The sequence below is a fragment of the Tripterygium wilfordii genome, chromosome 16 (assembly GCF_013401445.1).
Source record: "Tripterygium wilfordii isolate XIE 37 chromosome 16, ASM1340144v1, whole genome shotgun sequence".
Taxonomy (NCBI): Eukaryota; Viridiplantae; Streptophyta; class Magnoliopsida; order Celastrales; family Celastraceae; genus Tripterygium; species Tripterygium wilfordii.
Window position 1 is genome coordinate 2,884,639 of NC_052247.1, and position 24,629 is coordinate 2,909,267.

The 24,629-nt window shown below is 37.9% G+C and overlaps 4 protein-coding genes across 14 annotated transcripts; 3 read left to right on the forward strand and 1 right to left on the reverse strand.

The window, feature by feature from the left end:
• The first annotated feature begins 40 nt into the window (after nucleotides 1–40).
• On the forward strand, nucleotides 41–11,926 carry LOC119981087 (flowering time control protein FPA). Of its 3 annotated transcripts, none has more exons than XR_005463999.1 (7): nucleotides 41–561; nucleotides 3,587–3,832; nucleotides 4,279–4,350; nucleotides 5,486–6,498; nucleotides 6,969–8,363; nucleotides 11,465–11,540; nucleotides 11,646–11,926. XR_005463999.1 is itself a non-coding variant. In XM_038824087.1 (6 exons), exons 1-5 carry the CDS (start codon nucleotides 292–294, stop codon nucleotides 8,329–8,331), a joined length of 2,964 nt encoding a protein of 987 aa, XP_038680015.1. In that variant the 5' UTR covers nucleotides 41–291; the 3' UTR covers nucleotides 8,332–8,363; nucleotides 11,465–11,918. The 3 variants fall into 3 exon arrangements, 1 of the variants encoding a protein (XP_038680015.1); XR_005463998.1 differs by having other exon boundaries at nucleotides 11,465–11,536; XM_038824087.1 differs by having other exon boundaries at nucleotides 11,465–11,918.
• Nucleotides 11,927–12,544: 618 nt separating this feature from the next.
• Nucleotides 12,545–17,430, forward strand: LOC119981088 (F-box protein SKIP16-like). Of its 2 annotated transcripts, XM_038824089.1 has the most exons (6): nucleotides 12,548–12,900; nucleotides 13,636–14,358; nucleotides 15,070–15,288; nucleotides 15,934–16,040; nucleotides 16,884–16,974; nucleotides 17,123–17,430. In XM_038824089.1, exons 1-5 carry the CDS (start codon nucleotides 12,697–12,699, stop codon nucleotides 16,960–16,962), a joined length of 1,332 nt encoding a protein of 443 aa, XP_038680017.1. In that variant the 5' UTR covers nucleotides 12,548–12,696; the 3' UTR covers nucleotides 16,963–16,974; nucleotides 17,123–17,430. The 2 variants fall into 2 exon arrangements, 1 of the variants encoding a protein (XP_038680017.1); XR_005464000.1 differs by lacking the exon at nucleotides 15,934–16,040 and having other exon boundaries at nucleotides 12,545–12,900.
• An 85-nt stretch (nucleotides 17,431–17,515) lies between these two features.
• LOC119980672 (protein STRICTOSIDINE SYNTHASE-LIKE 13) lies at nucleotides 17,516–20,017 on the reverse strand. The gene is made up of 7 exons (XM_038823471.1): nucleotides 19,948–20,017; nucleotides 19,794–19,860; nucleotides 19,266–19,302; nucleotides 18,645–19,024; nucleotides 18,273–18,557; nucleotides 18,015–18,182; nucleotides 17,516–17,944 (listed from the first exon to the last, which is right to left on the reverse strand). The coding sequence occupies exons 1-7, from the start codon at nucleotides 20,015–20,017 to the stop codon at nucleotides 17,545–17,547; spliced, it is 1,407 nt and encodes a 468-aa protein (XP_038679399.1). The 3' UTR covers nucleotides 17,516–17,544.
• LOC119981110 lies at nucleotides 19,860–23,934 on the forward strand. Of its 8 annotated transcripts, XM_038824121.1 has the most exons (4): nucleotides 19,862–20,816; nucleotides 21,267–21,302; nucleotides 21,416–22,371; nucleotides 22,813–23,934. In XM_038824121.1, the coding sequence occupies exons 2-4, from the start codon at nucleotides 21,290–21,292 to the stop codon at nucleotides 23,530–23,532; spliced, it is 1,689 nt and encodes a 562-aa protein (XP_038680049.1). In that variant the 5' UTR covers nucleotides 19,862–20,816; nucleotides 21,267–21,289; the 3' UTR covers nucleotides 23,533–23,934. The 8 variants fall into 8 exon arrangements, with proteins under 8 accessions (XP_038680042.1, XP_038680043.1, XP_038680044.1 ...); XM_038824114.1 differs by having other exon boundaries at nucleotides 19,860–20,510; nucleotides 21,416–23,934; XM_038824115.1 differs by having other exon boundaries at nucleotides 19,860–20,316; nucleotides 21,416–23,934.
• The last annotated feature ends 695 nt before the right edge of the window (nucleotides 23,935–24,629 follow it).

Sequence of the window (24,629 nt, forward strand, 5' to 3'; positions counted from 1 at the left end):
TTATAAATCTTATCTCTTCGGCCTTTGTGACTTTGTCCACCAACCCCTCTGCAAACCTAATCTATAACGCAACTCTTTTTCTTGTTCTTCTCTCTCTCTCTCGCTCTCTCGATTCTTCTGAGAGTTTATTTCCCATACAAACAGTGTGTAGATACGTCCGTGATTTCACATATCTTTATCATAATCTGTTACATTGATCGACTATCGTAACCCTAGTTTGTAGGATTTGATTATCAATCGCTAAATTACAGCAGCGACAACGTCCTAGGGTTCTAAGATATTGTACCGGCGATGAAGTCGAGCAGGCCAGGCCACGGAGGAGACGACGTCGAGACGCCTTCGAACAACCTATGGATCGGGAATCTGTCGACAGACGTTACCGACGAGGATCTTATGGATCTCTTCGGCAAGTTCGGTGCGCTTGACAGCGTCACCACGTACTCGTCGCGGAGCTTTGCTTTTCTCTACTTCAAGCGTGTGGAAGACGCCAAGGCCGCCAAAGAGTCTCTGCAGGGAGCTGTTGTGCGCGGAAATCCGGTTAAGATCGAGTTTGCGAGACCGGTTTGTAGTTCTCTTCTCTGCGTCTCGTTAGGTTTTCATGGATTTAGTTTGTTATTCGGATTTGTGAATTTGTGTAATAATTTGCTTGAAATTGCAGATTTACGCTTATATGTTCCAAAATCAACCCTGTTTTTGTCCCTTGCCATCAAAATTATCTCCGATCCGTGCCTTATAACTCTCAATCTGCCTTCCTCAGTTTTATTAGCTTTACAAAATATGGTCAATTTCAGTTTTGTGATGAACCAATTGAGGATTTACATATAAATCTGCTGGATAATGAGGATGAATTTCAATTAGGGTACACGCAACAATTTCTTCTCTGTTGAAAAAGAACAACCACCGATCGTACAATTTAGGCCGAGTGAGATCTCCCACTTTCTTATCAAGAAGAGAAAATACCCTTTCGCAACCTAATCAATAGCTGTTCATATTTGGCAAATAATTTTGTGAACAATGAATCCAATGAGTATGGGACACGAAGTCCCATTCAAAGTTCAATATCAATTTCGGCAAAGCTTTTTAGGGACGATTCGAATGACAAATTTGCTATTGGAAGAGATTGCTCGAATCTTATTTGATATGGAGCCACAAATTTCTACTAGGTAGTAGAGCATTATAGTGCGATTCAACATATGCGCCAGATTTTCATTGTTATGTTCCAATTTTTGTAAGGAATGAACTCAATGTCTAGAAACCTTAACAACAATCTAACATCAATGGAGGATCCCTGGAAGAAATTATTAGTTTTGGAGGATGTAATGAAGGGCTTAAAACTCTGTAAGCTTTAATATTTTTATACCTTTGGTAAAATAAGGAGAATGATGTGCAATAGACGTGTTAATTTTGTCCAAACCTTTCCTGCATCCATTCGAAACTTGGGGAGTTGAGAACACTATTTTTCAAGAAATTGCGGTACAAATTTCATGGTTAGTCTATTAACGTGTCATGCTAGCTTTCAACTTTTGGTCGAAACTTTGACATCAATAAGGAACAAAATTATTGCGGAATACTCTAATTTATAAAATAGGTACTTGGTCATGTATATCTAGCCGACTTTCATTTTCTTGCCCTAAACATTAAGTATAGCATTCAAACATATGCCTAGGGATACTTCACAAACCTTTTTTATATTATTTTTGACGTTAAAATATAAATGAATGTAGTAGAATGCGTCATTTAACTATAAATATATACAATAGAGCAAGCAAACTATGCTTATAAGGTAAATGTCTTCTATATTAACTGCTATGTCTACACCAGCAACAAAGTCAGCAATTGACACAGACATGGCTTTGATAACCCTTTTGTTTCGACCTTCAATACCATCCAACATTGGCCAGACAAACACTGTTTCTCATAGATTAGATAGCATGAAATTCACTGCCATCAAAAGCAATGTATGATCAAGGACGCTTATTTCGATAATGGTTGATAGTTAGGATAGTTGAAATACCATTCAAATTATAACTGACAGCTCCTACTCAATTGTTCTATTCGAGTTATTTGATCATAGAATTGGCTCTCCTTATTTCCCTTTCTTTAGAGTTTGCGTATGGAAGAAGTGAAAAGGTGACCTTGAATGGATTCAGAATTTTTCCCTACAAGTGTTTAAGGTATTTTGGGTTTGAGGAAATTAGGGATTTGCTGTACATGTAGGTTTTAGGGAAAGAAAACTGGTATGGCAGTGAGCAAAAGTTGGTGTTTGTGTCGATTCAAATGTGAAAGGTCTAGGAAATTGAATGAAAATTGAAGGGATGAGGGGATGATATTGGAAGAAAGTATAGATGCAAAAAGAACAATAAGTTGTGATTGTTGTTCTTTAGTGGTAAGCTACTCCCAAGAGAGTATTGTAGCAAGAATGAAAGAGAAGTGAAGAAGAGAAGAGATAAGCACCAAGACCGAAACATCAAAGTCTCTGTGAAAATAAGAGAGTGAGTACACATAGAGATTAATAAAATTCAAGGTTTTGTAAATCAAATATTACTTTAACTTGTAATTCTAATGAATATGTTTCCTAAACCCTAAACTTGTAATTCTAATTGGACAATGTTTCCTAATTGAAATTTATTTCAAAGACTATCTTTGTAATTCCTTTTTTTTTCCACTGATGTGCGTTAGTTAAGGTCTTGAAGAAATTGTTTCGCCTCTCCCTTCTTGGGATTCTGCATAGAGATAATATTCTAACACCACCAGCTAGACAGGCGACAGCACTGCACACAGGAAAATATTTATGTTTTTCTAAAGACCTTGATGAAAACCCAAACATCATTCCTAGTTTTTAAGATTTTAACAACTTAATACAATAATAGTGTACAGTTTTATGTTTCTCTGATTCATTTGTTAATTTAGCTGATGTCAGAAATGTTGACGCCTCCTTCAAGTGAAATGCTTTTATAAATGGAAACACTTTATTTTTAGTGGCAAGCTTCTACTAATGATTGCTGTGCCCAACAACTTGTTTTCTCAAACTTGGGAGCATAACACGTTCTTTATCTAGTTGTCAGTGATTTTAGGTTCACTATGTATTGTATATTACAAACGTGAATATGTTGAGATTACCATATGCTACATTAGGGTTCTAATGTGAGAACATTTCTCAGTGATTTGATTGCTATTAGCAAATTAGCAACTAAGGGAACTTTATCTTTGTTAATTTTGTGCAGTTGTGTTTGATGGATTTTGCTTTCTGGAATTTCCAACTTTTGTTCTTACAGTATCACCTTTTTGCTGTAGAGTATGAACTATTTTAGTGTTTGATTTGACAGTCTTCTTTGTATCAGTTGTTTTAGCTGTAAAAATAAACTGTCTATTGAGCGACTTATGTTTGTAGTTTTAGAAAGAGGCATTCTGTCAAATGCTGGTTGAACTTTTCTCACGATTTTAATATGTTCTCTTTCTGTCCATACCTTTATAATGAGCTGAGTTGCTAGTATTTTCTTTTGAGCATAATCTGTATTTGTGTAAATATAGTGTCAAGTATAATATGGGGATATTTCTTTGTATTGATATTATACTCTTTTTGCAGGCTAAACCTTGCAAAAATCTATGGGTCGGTGGAATCAGCACAACAGTTTCTAAGGAACAGTTAGAAGAAGAATTTCTCAAGTTCGGCAAGATTGAAGAATTTAGGTTTCTCAGAGACCGCAATACTGCATTTATTGAGTACTCAAAGTTGGAAGATGCTTCACAAGCCATGAAGAGCATGAATGGACGGCGCATAGGTGGTGTCCAGATACGTGTTGATTTCCTTAGGTCACAACCCTCAAGAAGAGTAAGTTTTACATGTTCAGAACTAAGATATCTAGACTACTTAAATGGGACGTGTCCTTATCTGTTAATAGTGTTAATTGTAATTGTCATCTAAATGAATATAGAGCGTGAAAAGATGAGTTGATAGCATATTGAAATTTATTACCATGGCTGTTATTCTCATCATTTCATTGGGACACAACATTTCTCTCCGTCTATTTTGAAAGTTATTTGGCATGTCTACATCGTTTCAATTTTCTTTACTCATTATATGGTTGGCATGGTTTGTTGAGCTTCTTATTGATTACCTGATGTTATCCATGTGTTGTCATTGCTTAAACACCCATTGATTGATTTGATGGACTGTTACTACTACCTATTCAAAATTCCTCTCACTGTCTTTTGAAGAACTCTTTCATTCTACAGTGAAAGATGACCTGGTATCCGTTCTTCTATTTTTTTTTACAGGAACAGTTGCCTGACTTTCGGAATTCCCGAGAGAGTCAGATTTTCGGCTCTCATTCCATAAGAAGGCCTCAGGTGATTATGAAACTCCAACCTTTATGCTGCGGTACTTCTGATTATGCCCTTGTAACAATGATGTAAGGGAAACTTTTGATATTGTCATTGCTGTTGTGCACAGCTTTTAGCCACTTGAATTAACCTCTGAACCAAAATCTGGTTGATGACAAGTGTGGATTCCACATCACAATCTAAATAAAGGGCTAGGGGTATTGCTTTTTGCTTATATTTTTAGTTATGTATTCATGGCTGTAAAATACTTGACATTGGTGAGCCCTAGGAAAATTTTCAAGTTTTGATATAAGGCCTTAGGTTTAAAGTTTGATGCACGAGGAACTATGTTCGAGTGAACAATGGGTCATTGGTTGAGATGGTGAACTTGACCGAGGTAACTCTTAGCGCAAGTGGGAGGTCGTGAGTTCAAGTCCCATGGGCATTTTCATTATCGCAATTTGCAAGATGGACCTTTGCTCAACCCAGTGTGTGAATGCCACCCTGCGTTATCTTCATGCACTGAGCTTCGACCCAAATCTCAACTGTTCTATGGAGGTTGTGAGTTCTTCCTTGTGGCCTAGGGTTTACCAGCCAGTTGTCTGGTGGACAGCTGGATGGGTTCCATGTTACCAAAAAAACTATGTTCTAGTGAAAATATATGTATTTGATGGACAACCAATTGTTTTGTGGTTAGGATGTTTTAATGATGGGAAAAAAATAAATCTGGAGTTACAACAAGAGAGAGATAGAAAATGAATAGATAGGAGATATGGAAGCTCAGGACTTTTTTGGTTTATGATGCGATGTTCCAAAGTCACCAAATCTTAGTTCATATTTGTCCTTCATGGGAAATGAATGAGCCTTTTGGTCATCTGAAAAAAAGTAGAAAGGTTGATTTTGCGTAACTGTTAGTCCTGTAGTAGCAGAATGTTAACCTGAATTTAGTTGTATACTTGAAACAAAAAGTTAACTTGGTGTTTAATAGAACATTAGCAGGACCACTTATTGTGCATAGATAATGAAAAGTATTGGATAGTTTCACCAATGGATCACAAGATAATATTTACTAAGCAACCCCAGGTGACTGCGTTCCTATTAACCTGTTCCGTATCATTTTATTATACATACTAATTTGTTCTCACATTTTGTCAATTTTCAGGTTACTCAGTCTTCAATGGGGCGGAAAGGAGATGGTCAACCCAGTAATATTTTGTGGATAGGCTACCCTCCTTCTGTTCAAATTGATGAGCAAATGCTGCATAATGCAATGATTCTGTTTGGTGAGATTGAGAGAATCAAGAGCTTCCCTTCAAGAAATTATTCTTTTGTGGAGTTTCGGAGTGTGGAAGAGGCCCGGCGTGCTAAAGAAGGGTTGCAGGGCAGGTTGTTTAATGATCCTAGAATCACCATTATGTACTCTAGCAGTGGGCTGGCGCCAGGGAAAGACTACCCAGCATTTTATCCTGAAGTTAGGGGGGCCACACCTGACTTGTACGGTGAACATCTATTCGGGACTTCACAGGTGGATATGCTTGGCCATAATCTTCCACCAATGCCAAACAATTTTGCTGGACTAGTACAACCTAGTAGCATTCTAGGATCTAACATGCCAATGAGGCCTACTGGGTCTGGAGGTGGTATCGATCCTCCACTTTCAGGCCCTGATTTTGATGATTTGGCAGCTCTTCACACTTTGCGGGAAAATTTCCCCGACCACCGGATGGGGCCAAACCGAGGAAGGCAATCTTCTCCTGCTCCTGGGATGCTCCCTTCTCCTGCATCAAGGGTTAGGCCACACATGAGGTCTGTTTCTGGTGGATGGGATGTGTACGAGACGCAGCTGTTTCAAGGGGATGCTAAGCGGTCTAGGGTCGATGGAACATTGCCTATAGATGATGCTTCTTTTTCTTTAAGAAATATTGATGATAAAGGGTTAGGATCCGATAGATCATATGGTCGTAGTCCAACAATTGATGAAGGTATTCTTGGTCCATATACAGCTGGGAAAGTTAAGAATCGGCTAAGTCCTGTTGGTGCCAGGATGCCTAGGGGAGGACCAGTTCAGGGCCATCTTGAAGATGACTATATTTGGCGCGGAATTATTGCTAAAGGTGGAACGCCTGTTTGTCATGCTCGATGTATCCCTATTGGAAAAGGGATAGGATCTGAACTGTAAGTACAAAATTTAATTTCAAATTTGTACTTGATATTTCATTTTGGATACGTCATTACTTGTTGCACCCTTGATTATGCCTTTTTCTCCATGTAGCGACAGTTGTTTCACTTTTTAACAATTTACTGCTATTACATTGTAAAAAAAGTAAAATGCCATTATCATTGTACTACACACCATTATATTTCTTTAGAAGCACAAGAATTTTAATTCAGAAGGTTATGAAAGTAGAATTTTACATTAATCAGTTCACCTAGGCATTTTTAACTCTCATATATCATGCATCCTTTGCAAAATGTCATACGTTATACACCTCTTTTGTTATGGGATAAAAGGATGTAAAATAAATAACCTTGTACAGTCTGCTTCAACCCTTCTTTTAAGTGCTTTTTTTTTTTTTCATCTAGCATCAAAACAGTGGTTATTCTCCAGTCAATGAACTCAATTTTACTTGGGCCTTGTTTTGCAGTCCAAATGTTGTTAATTGCTCAGCAAGAACTGGATTGGATATGCTCGCAAAGCACTGTGCTGAGGCTGTCGGGTTCGACATTGTCTTTTTCTTGCCCGACAGCGAAGATGATTTTGCTTCTTATACGGAATTTCTTTGCTATCTGGGTTCAAAGAATCGTGCTGGCGTTGCAAAACTTGACGATGGGACCACACTATTCTTAGTGCCTCCATCAGATTTCTTAATCAAAGTTTTGAAGGTAACAGGCCCTGAACGTCTATATGGTGTTGTTCTCGAGCTGCCACTGGTCCATGATAGTGCGACTGTGCAAAGACAATTATCTCAGCCTATCCCTTCTTCAGGTTATATTGATAGGCAGCAGATGCGTCCTCCACATGCTGACTATAGTCTAAACCCTAAGGAGGAACAAGTTCTACAAGGAAATTATAGCGGGGTTATACATGAGGATGCAAAGCTTCCTACAAAATATCATTCAAAAGGCAGTGAGTCCCTGGCACTGCAATCGGTTACTAAAGAGTATGCATCCAATAAAACGACTGCTTTTTCTCAAGCTGGAGTTGCTTTGACACCTGAACTTATAGCCACTCTTACATCTTTACTGCCTGTCTCTACACAATCTTCTGCTTTGGAAAATGTTCAGGTGGCACCAGCACATTCTATCTCCAGACATTCAGTTCCTTCAGTTGTACCTGACAGAGGGAGCTCAGCACAAGGATGGAGGCCTGACAGTCTTGTTTCTGAGAAGTCTGAGCATTTATTGCAACAATTAGGGAATTCGTTCAATTCTCATGCACAGGGTCAGTCACAGCTGCACTCTTATCCTACTGTGCCACATACACTAGGTCATACGAATGCGGTTGCTAGTAGCACTCAAATTCAAGATTCATCTGCTAACCGACTACAACATAGTATAAATTCATCCAGACCATCAATGAATATGGCAATACCTTCTCAAAGTGGACAATATACTGTTTCCCCGAGGATCAACCAGCCATATCCGTTTGAAGCTCCTGAAGGCACTCAAGGTCATGGAATGATGCATGGAATGGATGTTCCTATGTTGTACAATCCTTCTGTTGCTGAGCAGCCTAACAATCACATTTCCATGTCTAATCATAGTCTTGGCGCAAATTATCCTCATTCTCATAGCGTTGTGACATCCTCTGCTGACCCTGCAAATATGGACATTCCAAATCAGGTGCAGCAGCTTCAATCTGTGCATCCAGTTGCTGGTCAAGGAACATCTGAGGGCGAGGATGATAAAGATCAGAGATACAGGAAAACACTGGAACTAGCTGCTAATCTTCTCCTTCGCATACAAAATCAGCAGCAAACTGGTGCGCCAACAGGGGAGGGTTCTTGAAATCAGTGATGATGGCCATTCTTCTCGTCTAGGTAATTACTTCTCACATGCTGTTTGACTAATGTTATTGAATGGTTGAGTCATTTTAAACTGGAAAATGATAATTTACAAATAGTATTAGGGATTTTGGTTTCTGCACATGTGATGTTCAATGCTTTTTGTTGTGTTTGTATTCTCATCTTAAAATTGTACTGCAATATCTTCAATAAGTTTAAATGCGTATCATAATATCTTCTAGTTGTCTAGGGATTCTAAGAGGGCAAATATTTTGGTGATGGTCATTTATCACTGCATTTTGTTTTGTTGCTGCTGCTTGTAACTTTTGTTGAGTTAGTGTAGAGCGAATTTGCGGAATGTATGAAATGCAATTGATTGAGAACTCAGATATGAGAATCTTGTTTCAAGCGTTTAATGAGTAATGGAAATTAGTCATTTTTATGATTTAGCTGTTTTAATCCAGAATCTTTCAATGTTGTATCCATTTTTATGGCCAATTTCGATAGTCTTTTCTTGGGGAAAAAGTTATAAGACTAATGGGGAAAAATTGTTCTAGAAGATTCTTAGATCAGGAAATAAATTAGGACTAAAGAGGTATTAGCCTATTAAGTTACTAATACTAAGCATTATTTGTGTGGCTTGTTGATAATAACCACAATATGTATGTAGCTTTATAATAGCCTAGCCATAATACTGATGAAAAGTCAACCAAATGGATATGGGTCTGGAGGATAAGACGAATGCAGCTTTAGAGAGTGCTTTTGAAGCAGTGGTGTAATGCCAACATAATAGTTGTTCGGTTAGTATTCGTTTCCCCTGACTAAAAGCATTTGAGAATTGAGACTCTATTCAGTCAAAGGGACAACTCTTTTGAGTTTGTGAGGGAATCATTAGATAATATGCTGACATCATCCTCTGGATGTTGTCTTCCTAGAGCTCTATATGGTCTAAAGTTTTATGACTAAAGGGCTAGTTTGTTGGCCAAGGCACTCATGTAGCAGAATCCTAAATCGAAATTTTAATTTATTTGCTATTCAATAATTGACAAATGAAGACCTCACAGCATAGTTCTCTGCAGTAACACGACGATAATATTTATATTTGATCTAGTTGAGTAAGAATTTGGACTGTATTTTTTGAATACAGCATATTTCATATGAGACTTTTGTTCTGTCTCATATGAGTTGTTTTAGGCTTTTTGAAAGATTAGATAGATAGCAACATAACTTATTTTACATTTAATTGCCTGCTCTCGACATCTCTCACCTCTTTTTATGGCAGTAAAGAGCTTTCTACTTGCCAGTTTAATCTAGCGAAATGTTTAGTTACGATGTAATAAGATGGCATGCCTTTGATGCATTAATCTGGTGTTATTATGGTTGTGTTTTGTTTTTTTTTTGATATGCAACTTTATCTTCTTAATGTGTTTGAATTTTTCTCGCATTTTTCTTTTGATTGCTTTCTTTGCATGATACGTTTGCTTGTGTAAATATTACTATGAACTTTGTTTTACACGGCACCAAGTCTTGTCTATGAGAGACAGAAAAAATGCACGCTTTCCTTTTTTCCGCATTTTTGCAACTATTGTGGCTGGTTCATAAGATTGGTTCTCTATTGTTATGTGGAGCACTTTCCTCATAATTATGAGCTTACATATTATTTTAGGATGAGCCTTTCGTTAAACTTTTGTAGCTGTAAGCTGTGATTGGTAATTGTAAGAGTTTATTATATGTAATTTTTAAGATTAGTTAGTAATTGTAAGGTTACAATACGCTTATTACCTTGATGTCTCTACTGTAGCATTCTTTGCACTGGCCTTGATTCGTTTCTTGCTCGAGTTTCTGCCTCTCACCATAGATCAGGGTTGTTCAATCGAACTTAACTTGAGCCATAAATGTACCAAAGATCAAGGAAGCAACCTAAACCATACGTTGCCCATGTCTATTGCGTAGGGCTGTTAGAAAATAACCCGGATAACCAAACCGACCGATACCCAAATTGATTGGTCGGTTATTTTCAAAATACCGGAAATGGAAATAATTGCTGATAATCGATTGTTAGTTTGGTTAAATTCATGTCAAAATACCGGGGGAAAAAAGAACTGTTTACACCCTTACTATCACGTTCACGATTAGGATTTGTTAGAGCAATCATAGGTGTTCATAAATTGGCAAGCCACTTATAGATATATATATTGTCGTGTCGTTTTGAGTGCCCTTTTATTCTGAGTAACTGTGACACCCCCACCTGATTAATTGGGATGTTTAGACGGTTGGATTTGATTGACACGTCGATTTTAATTTCATCAGAGTTTCTTTTACCATTCACAAATCACCCACCCGATGTATCACATAATTGTGTATGCTGAGAATGAATCAATCTCGAGCTTTGGCATAAGATAGAATCTCGAACTGAGAATGAGCTGAACCAGTATCTGTAGTGACAAATTTTTGTGTATGATTTATATTGTCTCATTTGGTTCTCATCAGGTTTGTCTTGAGTAGAAAGAATTAAATCTCTCTGGAATCTGTGGATGAAGGAAAATCTTTGAACGAAATCAAAGGTGGCAAGGAAGTTTTGTGCCCTACTTGTTCCAATCTAAGTTCTAGTGCTAAGTCAGGAGTTTTGGTTCAGATTTTTGAGAAGTATATGAGCTTAATTGAGTGGACCTTTGACAGCTTAAAATAATGTTGATTTGGTGGAAAAGCAGCACATATTTAGTTCACTATGTTTAACATAAGGAATCAATCAACTTTGACATGATTACGGGCTCTTTAGCGTCCGTCCTCAGGCTACCTTCTTATGGCAAAAGCTAAAACCCCTGGCCTTGGCAGTGTTTTGTTAGTGCAAACTAAAACAAAACAAAATGAAATTTTCAAAAGAAGCAAATGACAATGTTGTTTTTGAATGCTCCAGAAATGTGTACATTGTACTTATATATATATATATATAACTTTTTTTTTTTTGGTCATGTTTAAATTGGTTCTATCCCACACCGTACGTTGCCTAAAAGCGTTTTTTTTTTCTAACTAGTAGGTCAACAAAGCGCCAATTGATTTATTTTTTTTCTTCTTCTTTCAGTTTATTTGCGATTATAAGACTTTGACCTAATGATTCTCTCTTTCATTTTGTGTAGGTAGTTGAGAATTTTGGCATGTAAAAGGAATCAACAGAACATAATAGTTAAGAGGATCAGGAGAGCAGAAATGTGGGTAAATATCTGCTGTTATGGTGTTGTAACATTTATGTTTTTCTTTAATCATTTTGGACGCAAACTTGTAAGGTTTAAGCCCAAAATTGATGATCACATTTTGTAGGGATGGACTAGTATCTAATCTTATCCCCGACAGTGATGATGGTCCAGATCCAGTTGGAATTTATGTGCCAAATTTGTTTCCTAGTATGTGAGTTGGATTTACTACCTTTTGTATCCCATTTACAGTGTTAAAACAGGTTAATATTGAGAGAAGGTAAAGACTAGGGATCGGTAGTTGGCACCTTATCCACATGTAATGGCCCACCCCTTTACACTATCAACACTTTTGTTCATTTTGGATAAGTCCATATTGACCCGTGTGACATTGTTCTTTTAGACCTAGCATCAGTACATACTAGTTTAAGTTCGGTAAACGGGTTGTTAATGATTTTATAGTTTGACTTATTATATTATATATGTCACATTTTTCCCTAGTTGATATGTGATTTAGAGTCATTTTGTCACTCGGTAGCTCATCCAACATCATCAAAATTAACATTGCATAGGCTTGTGGTCCCGTCCATTCGAGTAGCGTGTTACGGTCTCCCTCAAGAATTTACATCCATGTGAGTCTCACATTTTCAACCTTGGGTTTGGGCTCGATACCTCTTGGCTATTTTGTTCTACAAGGCCTACCTGAACCTTAATATATTTTTAAAATTGAGTAATGCCCCATTTTAGCTCAAAATCTATGTGGCATGTGAAATAATAATTGATTATAAATACAACTGATACATGTAAAGTTCACTTAACATCCAATAATGGGGGTCACATTTTGGGTTGGTGAAGCATTATCCTTATAAAAGTTTAGTGAAAGACTTATTGGGCCTAGCGGGCTGATAAATTGAGCCCAGCTCAAGCCCAAGGTCACAAAGGCCGGCCAGAATTCAAATCGGGCCACATTCTTTGTTCTTATTAAAGTGCTATTACAAATTTGCCCAAATTTTTGCCGAAATGTCAACAGTTATCTTCTAGCCTTTCTAGCGAACACGAAATCAACAAAGAAAAAGCCGCAACAGAAAGAATCTGTCCATAGACATAGACACCCGACAGAGACAGGGAGATAAAGAGAAGAGTCGAAGACAAACAGAGAGTGAAAGAGATATCTGGAGATGGGATTGGAGGAAGTTGGTGATTTGGCTGTTCATGTAATATTAGTGAAATTGGGTCCAGAAGACACCGCCAAAGTGGCTTGTGTCAACAAGCGCTTCAGGGCTTCGGCTTCCGCAGATTCTCTCTGGTCCAAATTTTGCTTTGATGATCTTCGTCTTTCTTCCCCTCTTGACCCTCTCGGTGACACCGCTTCTTCTTTCAAGGTATGTAAAATGAAAGTCAATCCATTATCGTTTCTGGGTGTTTTTTTCCTCATATTTCATTTCTGGGTCTTCTTCATGTCGACGATGTCGTCAGTCTGTTTCTTGTCTATCTGTTTGTTGAGGCTTGTGTGTGCCTTCTGATATGAGCCAACGTTTAGTATTATTAGCAGTTTTTTAGTTGTTTAATTATACATGTCTTAATTTCTTGTTGCGATTTCAAAATGAAACAAAACAAAAGGAAATTTAGATGTTTGCCAGTTGACAATAGATGTTTTGATAAACTCTCCACTGATCCCCCCCCCCCCCCCAATAGCTCAAACTTAGCAAACACTTCTTTTTGAAGCATGTCTTAGAGCATAAGTTTATTAAATTCCTGGTAGGATTTGTTTGGAGTATAAACAGGCATCACTTTTGCGGGAATTTATCGATGTTTCGACTGATATTTAGTAGCAAACAGTATAAGGGTTTGATTTTGCAGTTGCTCAAATATGTTTTTAAGAACATATGTTGTGTACTATCAAAGTATGCTACTATTCAGACTTACATTATACGGATGACTTATGTTTGAGAGAACGTTGGCTAACTTTGTGGTACTCGAATGTTTATTTGAAATTAATGGGGTTCATGATCCTTGTAGAGCTTATTCTGAACCTAAGTTCCTGCTGTGGCTTTGTTTTATTTTAATTTATCTTTTAGATTAATTATGCTACTTTTCTGATTTATGTTTATCTCCAGGAAGCTTATCAAAGATGGCGAGAATCTTTTGGTATGTACCCTTGGCCCCTAGTCCAACGAGTTAAGAGATGTTGGGATCAGCTTAGAAGCTGGTTGGCCACAAATTTCCCTGAGGCCAAGGCCACACTTCGTAAGGGTGCATCAGAAGATGAAATTGAAGAGGTTGAGAAATTTTTGGACGTAAAATTGCCATTGCCCACAAGAATTTTGTATCGTTTTTGTGATGGTCAAGAATTTAAAGAAGATAATCTTTCAAGAAGCAGCAATGGCTGCTCATTAGGTCTTATAGGTGGCTATGCTTTTTATGAACACTGGGTCAATGTCTACTTGCTGCCATTAAGTCAGGTTGTCTTGGAGACGAGGACAATCGTACATCACCTAGGAATTTCTGGTAGATCAAAGTATATTATTGTGGCTGCTTCTCCCACATTCAGTGAAAAGTTATTTTTCCTCAACTGTGAGAATGGCCAGCTACATGTTGGCACCAGGAAGCTTCAAGCTGATGGACAAATGATTCAGTGTGTGCCCAGTGGTATGATAAGCTCAGTGCATGATCTTAACAGTGATGGACAGCAGGATGCCATGTTGCTTTGGCTTGAAGAGCATGGTCGTCGCTTGCAGAATGGCATCATCAAACTTCATGATGAAAAAAATTTCAGAAGTATCTCTCAGTTTCCAGAGGAATCTCCCCTCTGTTCAACTGCTGTAACTAATGGGGTGAAGGTAAATATTGATGTAGACTTGTTGGTTTGGACTATCTGCTGGTATTATCTTTGAACTACATTTTGCTCCCAAATCCTTCTCTACTGTACAAAAACTCAAGCTTTGGCCTCGAAAACTAACATTTTTTGGGCTTGACAACGTTAAAACTCCACTAACATGTCAAAACTCTTGCTAGACTGTATAAACATTAATATGATCCATTGTTCCTGATCCAACCTCAACAACCATGAACTGAAATTGAAACCCTAAAGTAGAGCCCTAACCCATAATGGTTATGTTGCGAGAACACCGTTTAAGATGGTATGGGCATGTACAATGTAGAGATATGGTGCGGTGGTGAGTATAATAGAGAGAATTTGTATAGGAGGCTGTATGAAGCAAAGAGGAACGACTTGAAGTAGTATAGAATATTAGAATGATATGGATTTAATAAAAATTGACGAAAGTATGAACCTAGATAGAAATAAATGGCGGAGACAAATTCACGTTGTGGATTTCCGTTCATTTTCTCAAACACTCATGTAGCCGACCCCCAAACTTTTGGGATATAGGAATTGAACAAAGATATTTCTATATATGCTTTTTTTAGTTTTTTTAGTTGTCACTAAAGTTGTTTTATGTTGCTCGCTTCTACCATGGTCTGTTGCTGCTCCAATCACGATCATTCTTCTTTTCTTGTTTAGATGCTAATAATATTGATCGCCACTTCAGGTTCGTGCTTCTGCAGTCTTTGTTCCGGAGTTAGCGGACCTTCAACATAGATCAGAGAAGTACTGGTTCACTTATTCAATTCGCATGTCCCTTCTGCCGGAAGGCTGCATCATCAATGGAATGTATTTCAGCTCTTGCCAACTTCTTCGGAGGCACTGGATCATCCGTGCTAATGATACTGTGGTGTCTGATGTTAATGGAGAGGCTGTTATAGGCAAGGTATAACTCAAAATCAATTGGTTCTTTCCTTTTTTTCCCCTTCCTTTCAGTGAAAATTTTACTCTTTTGTTTCATAGAATTCCAGTGTGACGGTGCTTTTTCCAAAGCTTTTTTTCTTTTCTTTTCTTTTTTTTTCATCTGAGGGTTTATTACAGTGACTAGAAGTAAAGAACTCTCTCACAGAGCTTAAGTGGTACCAGTTCTTATTTTCTTAGTAGTACTATGAAATTGTCTCACTTGTTTTATCAAGGTATTTCGTAGGTCCAAAGTTCTATGTTAAAGGAAGAAAGATGACCCATCCTCTTTGTACTTCTCTGCTTTTTCAATTTAAGCTCAATGTGAAAAGATGGGTCGGAACTGATGCAACTTGTCCTTGGAGCTGTTCTTTTTATGAATTGGACTTTTGCAGCAGTTTACCACAGATTTCGCCAAATAAACTGAAAACTGTCATATTTCCATGGCATGGCCTTGTGTCAAACCATTTCATCGTAATACAAAATTATTTGAAAATCCTCTGTTCTTATTTCCCTTGGAAATCACTAAATTTTTTGTATCTTAAATTGTAATTTGGCACTAATTTGAATGAGTGATGAAAGTAATTGTTCTTAAATTATCTCTCTCTCCCTCTCTCTTATATGCTTTCAGTTCCCACTTTTGCGACCTGGTCAGAAAGAATTTGTTTATGAGAGTTGCACACCTCTACCTACTTCTCCTGGTTCTGTTGAAGGTTCTTTCTTGTTTGTCCCTGGGAGGTACTCATATAATTCCTTTATGTTTAAATTAGTTTGTTTAAGCCACATGCTAACAGTCCTTTCAAACTTATCATCATGATGCCACTGCAATAACTTTTTTTCACGTTTAAAAAAGAAATAAAGTAAGAAAGTGAAGATGTTGTTAGGGCGCAAGGCTTGAATATTGGAGTTTTTTATGAGCATCCTTTTTGTTAGACTTAATGTGTTTGAAGCTGTTTAATGTTTGTTTATTGCAATGTTTATAAGTCCTTTGAAGTTTCGACTTGACAGATAATACATATTTATACAACCAGCATAGTAGTTTTTTTATAAGATGGTTGTATACTACAAATAATGATAAAAATGTATATTGTCATATATAGTCCCTTTGGGGACATCTGCTCAAATACATCATTCTCTAGTTGAGAATGTGTGTGTGTCTGATGTGTTCTAATTGAAACGCATACTTCTTTTTTGTACTTGGTATGAATCACATTTGATCTTTCAGTATGAATATATTACCATTCCGTGGGTTGAAAAATCATGAGATAATATATCGAAGAACAATGGTTTTCGTCTTTACTACTTCTATCTATAGATAGAGGTACAATTAGTGATAATCTATATTAATTGGGGATATAATCTCCCTCCTGAAAACAACACATTAACTCAACGCATGAGGCTTGGAGGAAAAAAGGACATATGACTGGTGGGAATTGTGCTTGAGTTTGACTAGTGGCTTTGTTTCAATTGAAATCATCAATTTTAGTGAAGGAAGTTCTTCTTGTTCTTTTCTAAATAAATAATAAGAATAAAAAAAGATTGCATGAAAAAGTGATAAATATAATTTCCTTGTTACTCTAGAATGGCAGACCCTAAAGGTGGTCCATTTGAAGTTGAAGTGGCACGATTCCCCCTCACGCTACCAGACTACATCTTCTGATGACATTGCCAGGTAATTTTCTTGAACAGTAGTTACCAGCCGAATTTATAAGTATATTAAACATTTAATACTGTGTATCTGCAACAATCTCAGTATCCTCACAGCTTTCCTTTTTCCAGCTCTTCTGTTGTTTTTTTAATTTTGATATTTCTATCTTTAGATCAAGAAGAGCATGGTAGCATCTTCTGGGAAGGTTTTCTTGGCTCATCAGACGTATTCCTTTTGCGTGAGGTTTAAAGCATGTAAATCAGCATCATCTTGAACTTTTTTATGTTCCCTGTTGCTTGTTGCTCAATCGAGCTGCTATTGTTCTTGGCATTTTAGCCTGTGCGTTTGGACGCTTGTCTGAACGTTGAGTCCTGTTCGAATGAAGTTACCTTGTATAGTATGCACTTTTGGGCGAGTTATCTATTTGTCTCTTTGGATGTTGGAATGATTTTGCATTGGCAATGTATATAAAGTGCAGAGCAGGCTAAACTCAATTATCATACTGTTACAGCAACTCTAACCGAGAAGCATTGAATACACCATAATTAACCATCCATCATAAGCAGCAATAAAAATTCCTACTGCAACTGAACTTCAGGGGTAAGAAAGGGTAGCTATGTGGTTATGAGCCACAGTTCCAATCCAGAGCTTCCCTTGTGTTTCCCTAACTTCACTCACAAGTTTCATGACCACACCCTTTGGGTCCTCAAGGACTTCCAAGATGTCTCCTTCTTCATTGAAGAGAGAAATCACTGTGTACATTCTCATCCCCATCACCCTCGCCAAGAACCTCATCTGGATTGGCAACCGGAAGTAGAAGCTCCTTATCCATGGATTGTGCGCGAAGATCTCCTGTGCGGGAGTTCGACAGCAATCAATGGCTACCCAGAATTGCCCCTTTTCGTTCAGTCTGACATTATCCGGAAAACCTGGAAGGTTTGCTACAAGTTCCACGTTCCCGGCCTTTGGACCCTCCAGCCAGAATTTCATCAGCCTGCAGCAACAAAATCCAAGATGACGGGAAATCGAAATCTTTTCAATAAGTTGCAATGTGAGTGGATTACCTGCAATTGGTAGTCTCAGTGAAGAGGAGAAAGGTTTGGTCCTTTGATAACTGAACTCCATTTGCAAAAGCAAGGCCATCCAAGACAATGTGAGTTGTTTTAGTTGGAGGATCATATCTGAGAAGCCTACCAGTGGCTTCACCTTCTAACAGTATAAAGAAATGATTCCTGCAAAATCAACATAATCCTCATTACTACCTGCCTTATTGGTATAAAGGTAATCAAGCGATCGATCTTTCTGTACGTCTCAACGCTTACACTCTGTCGTATCTCTTGCTGGTGTCTGTAAAGAAGATGGAGCCATTGTTGTGTATGTCAAGGTCATTTGCAAAGAGAATTGGCTTCCCATCCACATGAGTTGCCAATGGTGTTGCAAGCCCTCCTTCTGGACCAACAACCAGAAGGCCGTAATAGGCGTCAGCGACATACAAATCTCCGGTGTTGCTGTCGAATCTGAGGCCAAGCGGACGACCACAGAGCTTCTCATGCTTCCATTGCTTAGGTGTGGTGGAGTGAACACCTCTTGCACATAACTTCTCTGACCTTTCAAGACTCCAACTTCCACCATAATTAGCTTGTAGTATAGATAACTCGCTGTATGAAGAAATGGACAGATTATATATGACTTACCAATTAGCTGTTACTAGTGCAAATGTTTCCCACCCAACATTCTCTCCCAACCATCTGACTATCCGTCCATCGGCTAATCCAGTGTAAGGACCGCGACCAAATCGATCAAATTCCAACGATTCGGGGCCGAAAACTTCATCCTTGAACTCCAACTTCCCATCCCCAAGCCTGCTCCTGTTGTCTCTAGGCCAGTTCTCCATGACTTGCTTGTAAGGTGCAATGTCATGCTTCACAGGCTTGAATTCATGCCCCCCTGTTGGACCCATTTGGAATGGGTCAATTATAACAAAACTCAAGACCAATGTGAAGAAAACAAGAAATGGGTGTTGCCACAAAATCTCATCTCTAAGTGTGTTCTTCATTTCTATGGTGGAGGGTCTCTAAGAGTTAGGAGGATGTATTGATGAAGACACAGGTTAACAAGTTGAGGTTAGTAGGGTTTTCTAAGAGTTAGAATGTGCATTGGTGTACAAATTTGCCAAAGTAGGATTTGGTACGCAAAAAGGGTTTGAGAGAGCATGCTTTACTTGTGATGGGCTTTGAAATTGAAATTAGGTTGTCTGTGGTTGGCCATGATGTTTGCATTCTTTCCTTACTCTTGAGAAAACAAACTAGAAGTACCAATCTGCTCAAGGGAAAGTATATGCTAACTTTCAGCCTAAAATGTCAAGAGGCCATATTCATCTTACTTTCTTACATGTAAACAAGTACATATACATTATTGATGTTGTTATGAAGAAGATGTGATTATAATATACAAGTTTGTCATTTGAACATCTGTTATAGGCCTAAATTTAGATCGTCAGGCGAATTTTTTTTTTTTTTTGATAATTGAGAATGACATCATGTAAATTTACTTTTTGATATATGATATGAGTCTAAATTAGAACCGTCAAACAAACATAGAAGTTTCATCTTTTTTTGGGTAATCGAGAACGACGTTATATAATTTTGCCCTTTCGACATCTAATATGAGCCTAAATTCGATCCGACAGATCCACACGCATGGAAGTTTATCTCATCACGCATGATAAGTTGATACTTTGACATAGGCCTAAACTCGGGTTGTTATGCCCGTGCACGCATAAATTTTCTACTCACTAGAGTATTTCTCCCAGTGAGTATCTAACTCAGAATATTTCAATATACGTTTTGATCCTAGAAAGATTCATCGATAGACTATCATCTAGTGGTTCCAATTCACAGGTTGCATACACTGTTATGAATTAAATATAATGACATGGAAAACAATTGACCTACCAAAGCTAATTACAATTAATTACACTCGATCACAATTAATTACACTCAATCACTTGCGTATCTACTCCAATATTTTCGTTGAGCTTCCACGGGGAATCGATTTGGGACTCCATCTGCAAGTACTGTTCTGCTAGTGAAGGATATGGGTTCTTCAAACCCTAGCGAGCCCAACTCCTCACTGTTGCCGCCTCCATCTTTCTCCGCTTGAATGTTTTTTTTTTTTTCTCTGGCTTAAATTGATGAGATGCTTCAACATTCTTCTGTCTCACTCAATGTAGGCCTTTTGGAACCCCTTTTTACTGTGGCAATCCTCGATAGTCTGATCGATTTCAACCTGAGTGTCCATCACAAAAGGTCCATACTTAACCATTGATTCACCTGCGATTACTTTCACTTCAACTCCATCTTTCTGGTAATGGTTCTTCTTCACTTGCTAAAGTTGGGTGGCCTTCTTGTTTCCATTGGATTTGGTGCTTCTAGATTGGAACACGTGCTATCTTTGAGTGACCAAGTGTGATCTTCTGCAAACAATTTGGTTTGATTTTTGAAAATCTAAGTAAGGAAAAAGGACATGATGATGACGGTGCGAGGAAAGTGTGGTGAAGGGTACGAGGAAACCACCTTCCATTGTGTTCATCATTTGACCCTTTGACTTATCATCTTATTGTATTCCTTGCACATCAAGCTTAAAAAATGAAATACAATTTACTTCCTGTAAATTTCGTTTCTTCTTCCTGGTTGGTTCATCCAGTCTTCTTTCCCCTTTCTTAATCTCTGCAAATTCTCAACCACTTACAAATTATAAATACATTGATGGGTTGAGCTCTGCTCTACACCTTGACCTAAGAAGCACTATCTTCTGAAATTTGTGAAGTCAACTGTAACTCTTAGTACAGAGTCTCTCATATTAAGGTATTGTGAGTTTTACTGTGATTGTCTTTCTATTTTCTTTTTTGAATGGATATGATAATGTTTCTTTGCATCCTTCTGGGTGTCTCATTTTCATTTCCTTTTGTTTGTTCTGCTGAATCTTCAGTGAATTTTTGGAGTTTTTGAGTATTTACTGGCTTGGATTCATCTGATAATTTGTAGATAGACTTGCTATCCATGGGCCTGCTCTTTGCTTGGTATTTGGGGGTTAGATTGCTTTGTCATCTGACTTTGATTCAAATTGGTTGCAGTATGATGTCTTAAAATCGAGACAAGTAGGCTACTTTTGATGAAATTCATGTGACTGCCTTGGCTATTTTGTGAATTTGGTAGTTTGGTGATGAGACCATTTGGTTCCATTTCTCAATATTAACACCATGAAAAAGAATGTATTCTCAATCCCTCTCTTAGCCTTCTTTTTCATTTCCTCAGGTTACCGCACATTCTAAAGAGCGATGATCGGTGCTGGTAAAAGCTTTGTTCTTCTCTGGATTTGCTAATCAATCAATTAATCTGCATCCATTCTTCCTTCTTTTTCTTTTTTTTTTCTTTTCTGACAAATAGTATGTTTTTGCCTTCAGCCATTGCAGGTTTTATCTTTGCTAGGAATAGGAGGCTGGTTGAGATCTTTCCTAAAGGTTGGAGAGAACTTTGGAATGAGTGGGAGATCCGCGGATTAGTTCTGATCAGCCTCTCTTTTCAGATTGTGCTCATGGTGCTGGGCAATAGAAGAAAATATGTGACTGGAAATTGGATTTCAATCATCCTTTGGCTTGCCTACTCGTCAGCAAATACAATGGTAACTGCATCACTTGGCATTATCTCTAATGAAGGAGACAAAAATGATGATCCATCAAATCGAAAAGATATGATATTGGCATTTTGGGCGTCATTCCTGATATTGCATCTTGGTGGGACTCACACTATTACTGCATACTCATTGGAAGATAATGAGTTATGGCTGAGGAATGCTTTCACGCCTTTACTCCAGTTATTACTAGCAATCTACATCATTCTCAAGTCCTGGATGAACACGCCACTTAATTTCCTAGCTATTCCACTGTTCATAGTTGGTATAGTGAAAAATGGAGAGAGGTTATGGGTTCAGAGGTCAGCGAGTATTGAACGATTTCAAGCATCCATGCTTCCTCATCCTGACCCTGGACCTAGCTATACTAAATTCATGGATGAGTACTTATCAAAAACTGCTGAGGGATACAATGTATCAATAGAGGCAGTAGTTGAAGATTCTTCCAAAGTGTTGCGTTACTCTCCGAGAGCTGTGCCAAATGACATTGTTCCAGATGGGGCTATATTACGTGATGGTATTTACTTCTTCAATATATTCAAGAAGTTATTTGCTAATCAAATCCTTAGCTTCCAAGATGTCAAGATTAGTCAATCATTCTTTCATGACAATGATATGAATTCGGAGAAAGCCTTTAAAATGATTGAGGTTGAGCTCGGATTGATGTACGATATACTCTACACAAAGACTGCATTGAGTTATACATGGCTGGCTAACTTCCTTCGCTTGGTCAGTCTATCCTTTATCATTTTTGCATTTGTTGCATTTATGTTAATTGACAAGCATGCTTACGTAGTGGTTGACTTGAACATTACTTATTTCTTGCTGGTTGGAGCAATAGCCTTGGAAATATATGAGATACTTGTTATACTTCCCTCTGATCAGATGATGCTTTGGTTGAGTAACCACAATAACTCACTTGTAGATTTTGCTTACAAGGCCATCTCTCATCTCCAATATTGCCTACAGTGGTCTTCTTTGATTGCTTGCAAAAAGCGCTGGTCTAATACCATGGGAAGCTATAACTTAATAAGTTTTTGCATCAAAGATAAGCCTACAAAGTGCGTTGAAATTCAGAAGTTCTTATTTATTCACGAACTGCTAGAGAAGCATCGCTACCAATATTTTGGTGTTGTCTCTGAAGATTTGAAAAGCTTGATTTTTGAGCAGGTTATGAAGAAATCAAGCGATGCCTTGAATATTAGGGTTTCTAAGCAATTATGTGCTCAAAGAGGTGATCAAATACTTAAAGATATGGGTTGTTTTGAAGATATTGGTTGGAGTGTAGAGGTGGAATTTGATCAAAGCATTCTTTTGTGGCACATTGCAACAGATCTGTGTTATTCTAATGATCTAAACAAGGATGCAAATATGGTTGAAAATCGGAACTGTAAAAGTAGCAAATCTATAGCAGATTATATGTTGTATCTTCTGGTCATGCGTCCTTTCATGTTGCCTAATGGGATTGGGCTAATCAGATTCCAGGACACATGCGCAGAGGCCAAGGAATTTTTTCAAGAAAGAAGACACATATTGAAGGAGAGAGGTCGTGCCTGCGATGCATTACTCCAAGTAAACACGGATGTTGCCCCATCTGAAGTGAAAGGTGACAAATGCAAGTCAGTTTTATTTGATGCATGTAGGCTTGCCCAGTATATAATAAAGCTGCAGTGGCCAAATGAAAGGAAATGGGAAATGGTTAGTTATGTGTGGGTGGAGATGCTATCTCATGCTGCCAGTCAGTGCCAATGGCTCAACCATGCAAAGCTACTCACACAAGGAGGAGAGCTGCTTACCCATGTCTGGCTACTGATGGCTCATCTGAGCATAACTGAACAATTCCAGATTTCTCAAGGCCATGCAAGGGTTAAAGTAGTGGTTGAACAGTGAACACTACTGATGAATCACACACTTGAATATTATTTTGATCTACTGATGGCTCATATCATTGCTGCACTTTCTCTTCCTGGAAGTATCATAATCATTGTTACTTTTGATGCTTTGAACCACTGTCATATGCCTAAGCAGCAGAGTTCTGTGCGAGCTTCGAACGCATTTTTTGTAAGCTGACAGAAACATATCCATTTGCATCTTAATTTACAATGTTGAATTTAAGAACAGTTGGTGCTGCTTTGGATGCATTTTGAATACAACTCTAGGTATATGAACTCCGAGAAGCTTAATCCAGCATCCTGATATATGGCATGGATTTGTTTACATATATTTGCAGTCAATTGTTTGGACTGTATTTTATCATTAATAATGTGAATGAAAAACTACATATTGTTCAAAGGAGGTAAATTGTTAACTAGTGATAAAAGGGATGGTGCAGGACACTGCAAGGGAATGGGCCAATTATAACAAAACTCAAGAGAAATGTGAGGAAAACAAGAAATGGGTGTTGCCACAAAATCTCATCTCTAAGTGGGTTCTTCATCTCCTTGGTGGAGAGTCTCTGGAATGAGAAACAAAAGAGAGTGTTTGATGTGTTGATGAAGACACAGGTTAACCAACAAGTTGAGGTTAGAAGGGGTTTCTTAGAGTTGGGATGTGCATTGGTGTACAAATTTGCCAAAGTAGGATTTGGTATGCAAAAAGAGGTTGAGAGAGCATGCTTTATTTGTGTGATGGGCTTTGAAATTGAAATTAGGTTGTCTGTGGTTTGCCATAATGTTTGCATTCTTTCCTTGCTCTTGAGAAAACCAACTAGAAGTTCCAATCTCTGCTCAAGAGAAAGTATATATGTTCAACTCTCAGCCTAAAATGTCAAGAGAACATATTCATCTTACTTTCTTAGATGTAAACAAGTACATATACATTATTGATGTTGTTATGAAGAAGATGTGATGACAATTCTAATCATTGATTCTTTGATATTTTTTGCCCTCCAATTCAGTGTTTTTTTTGGGGTAATTGAGAACCACATTGTATAAGTTTGTGCTTTGAACATATGTTATAGGGTTAAATTTAGGCTGTCAGACCCGCAT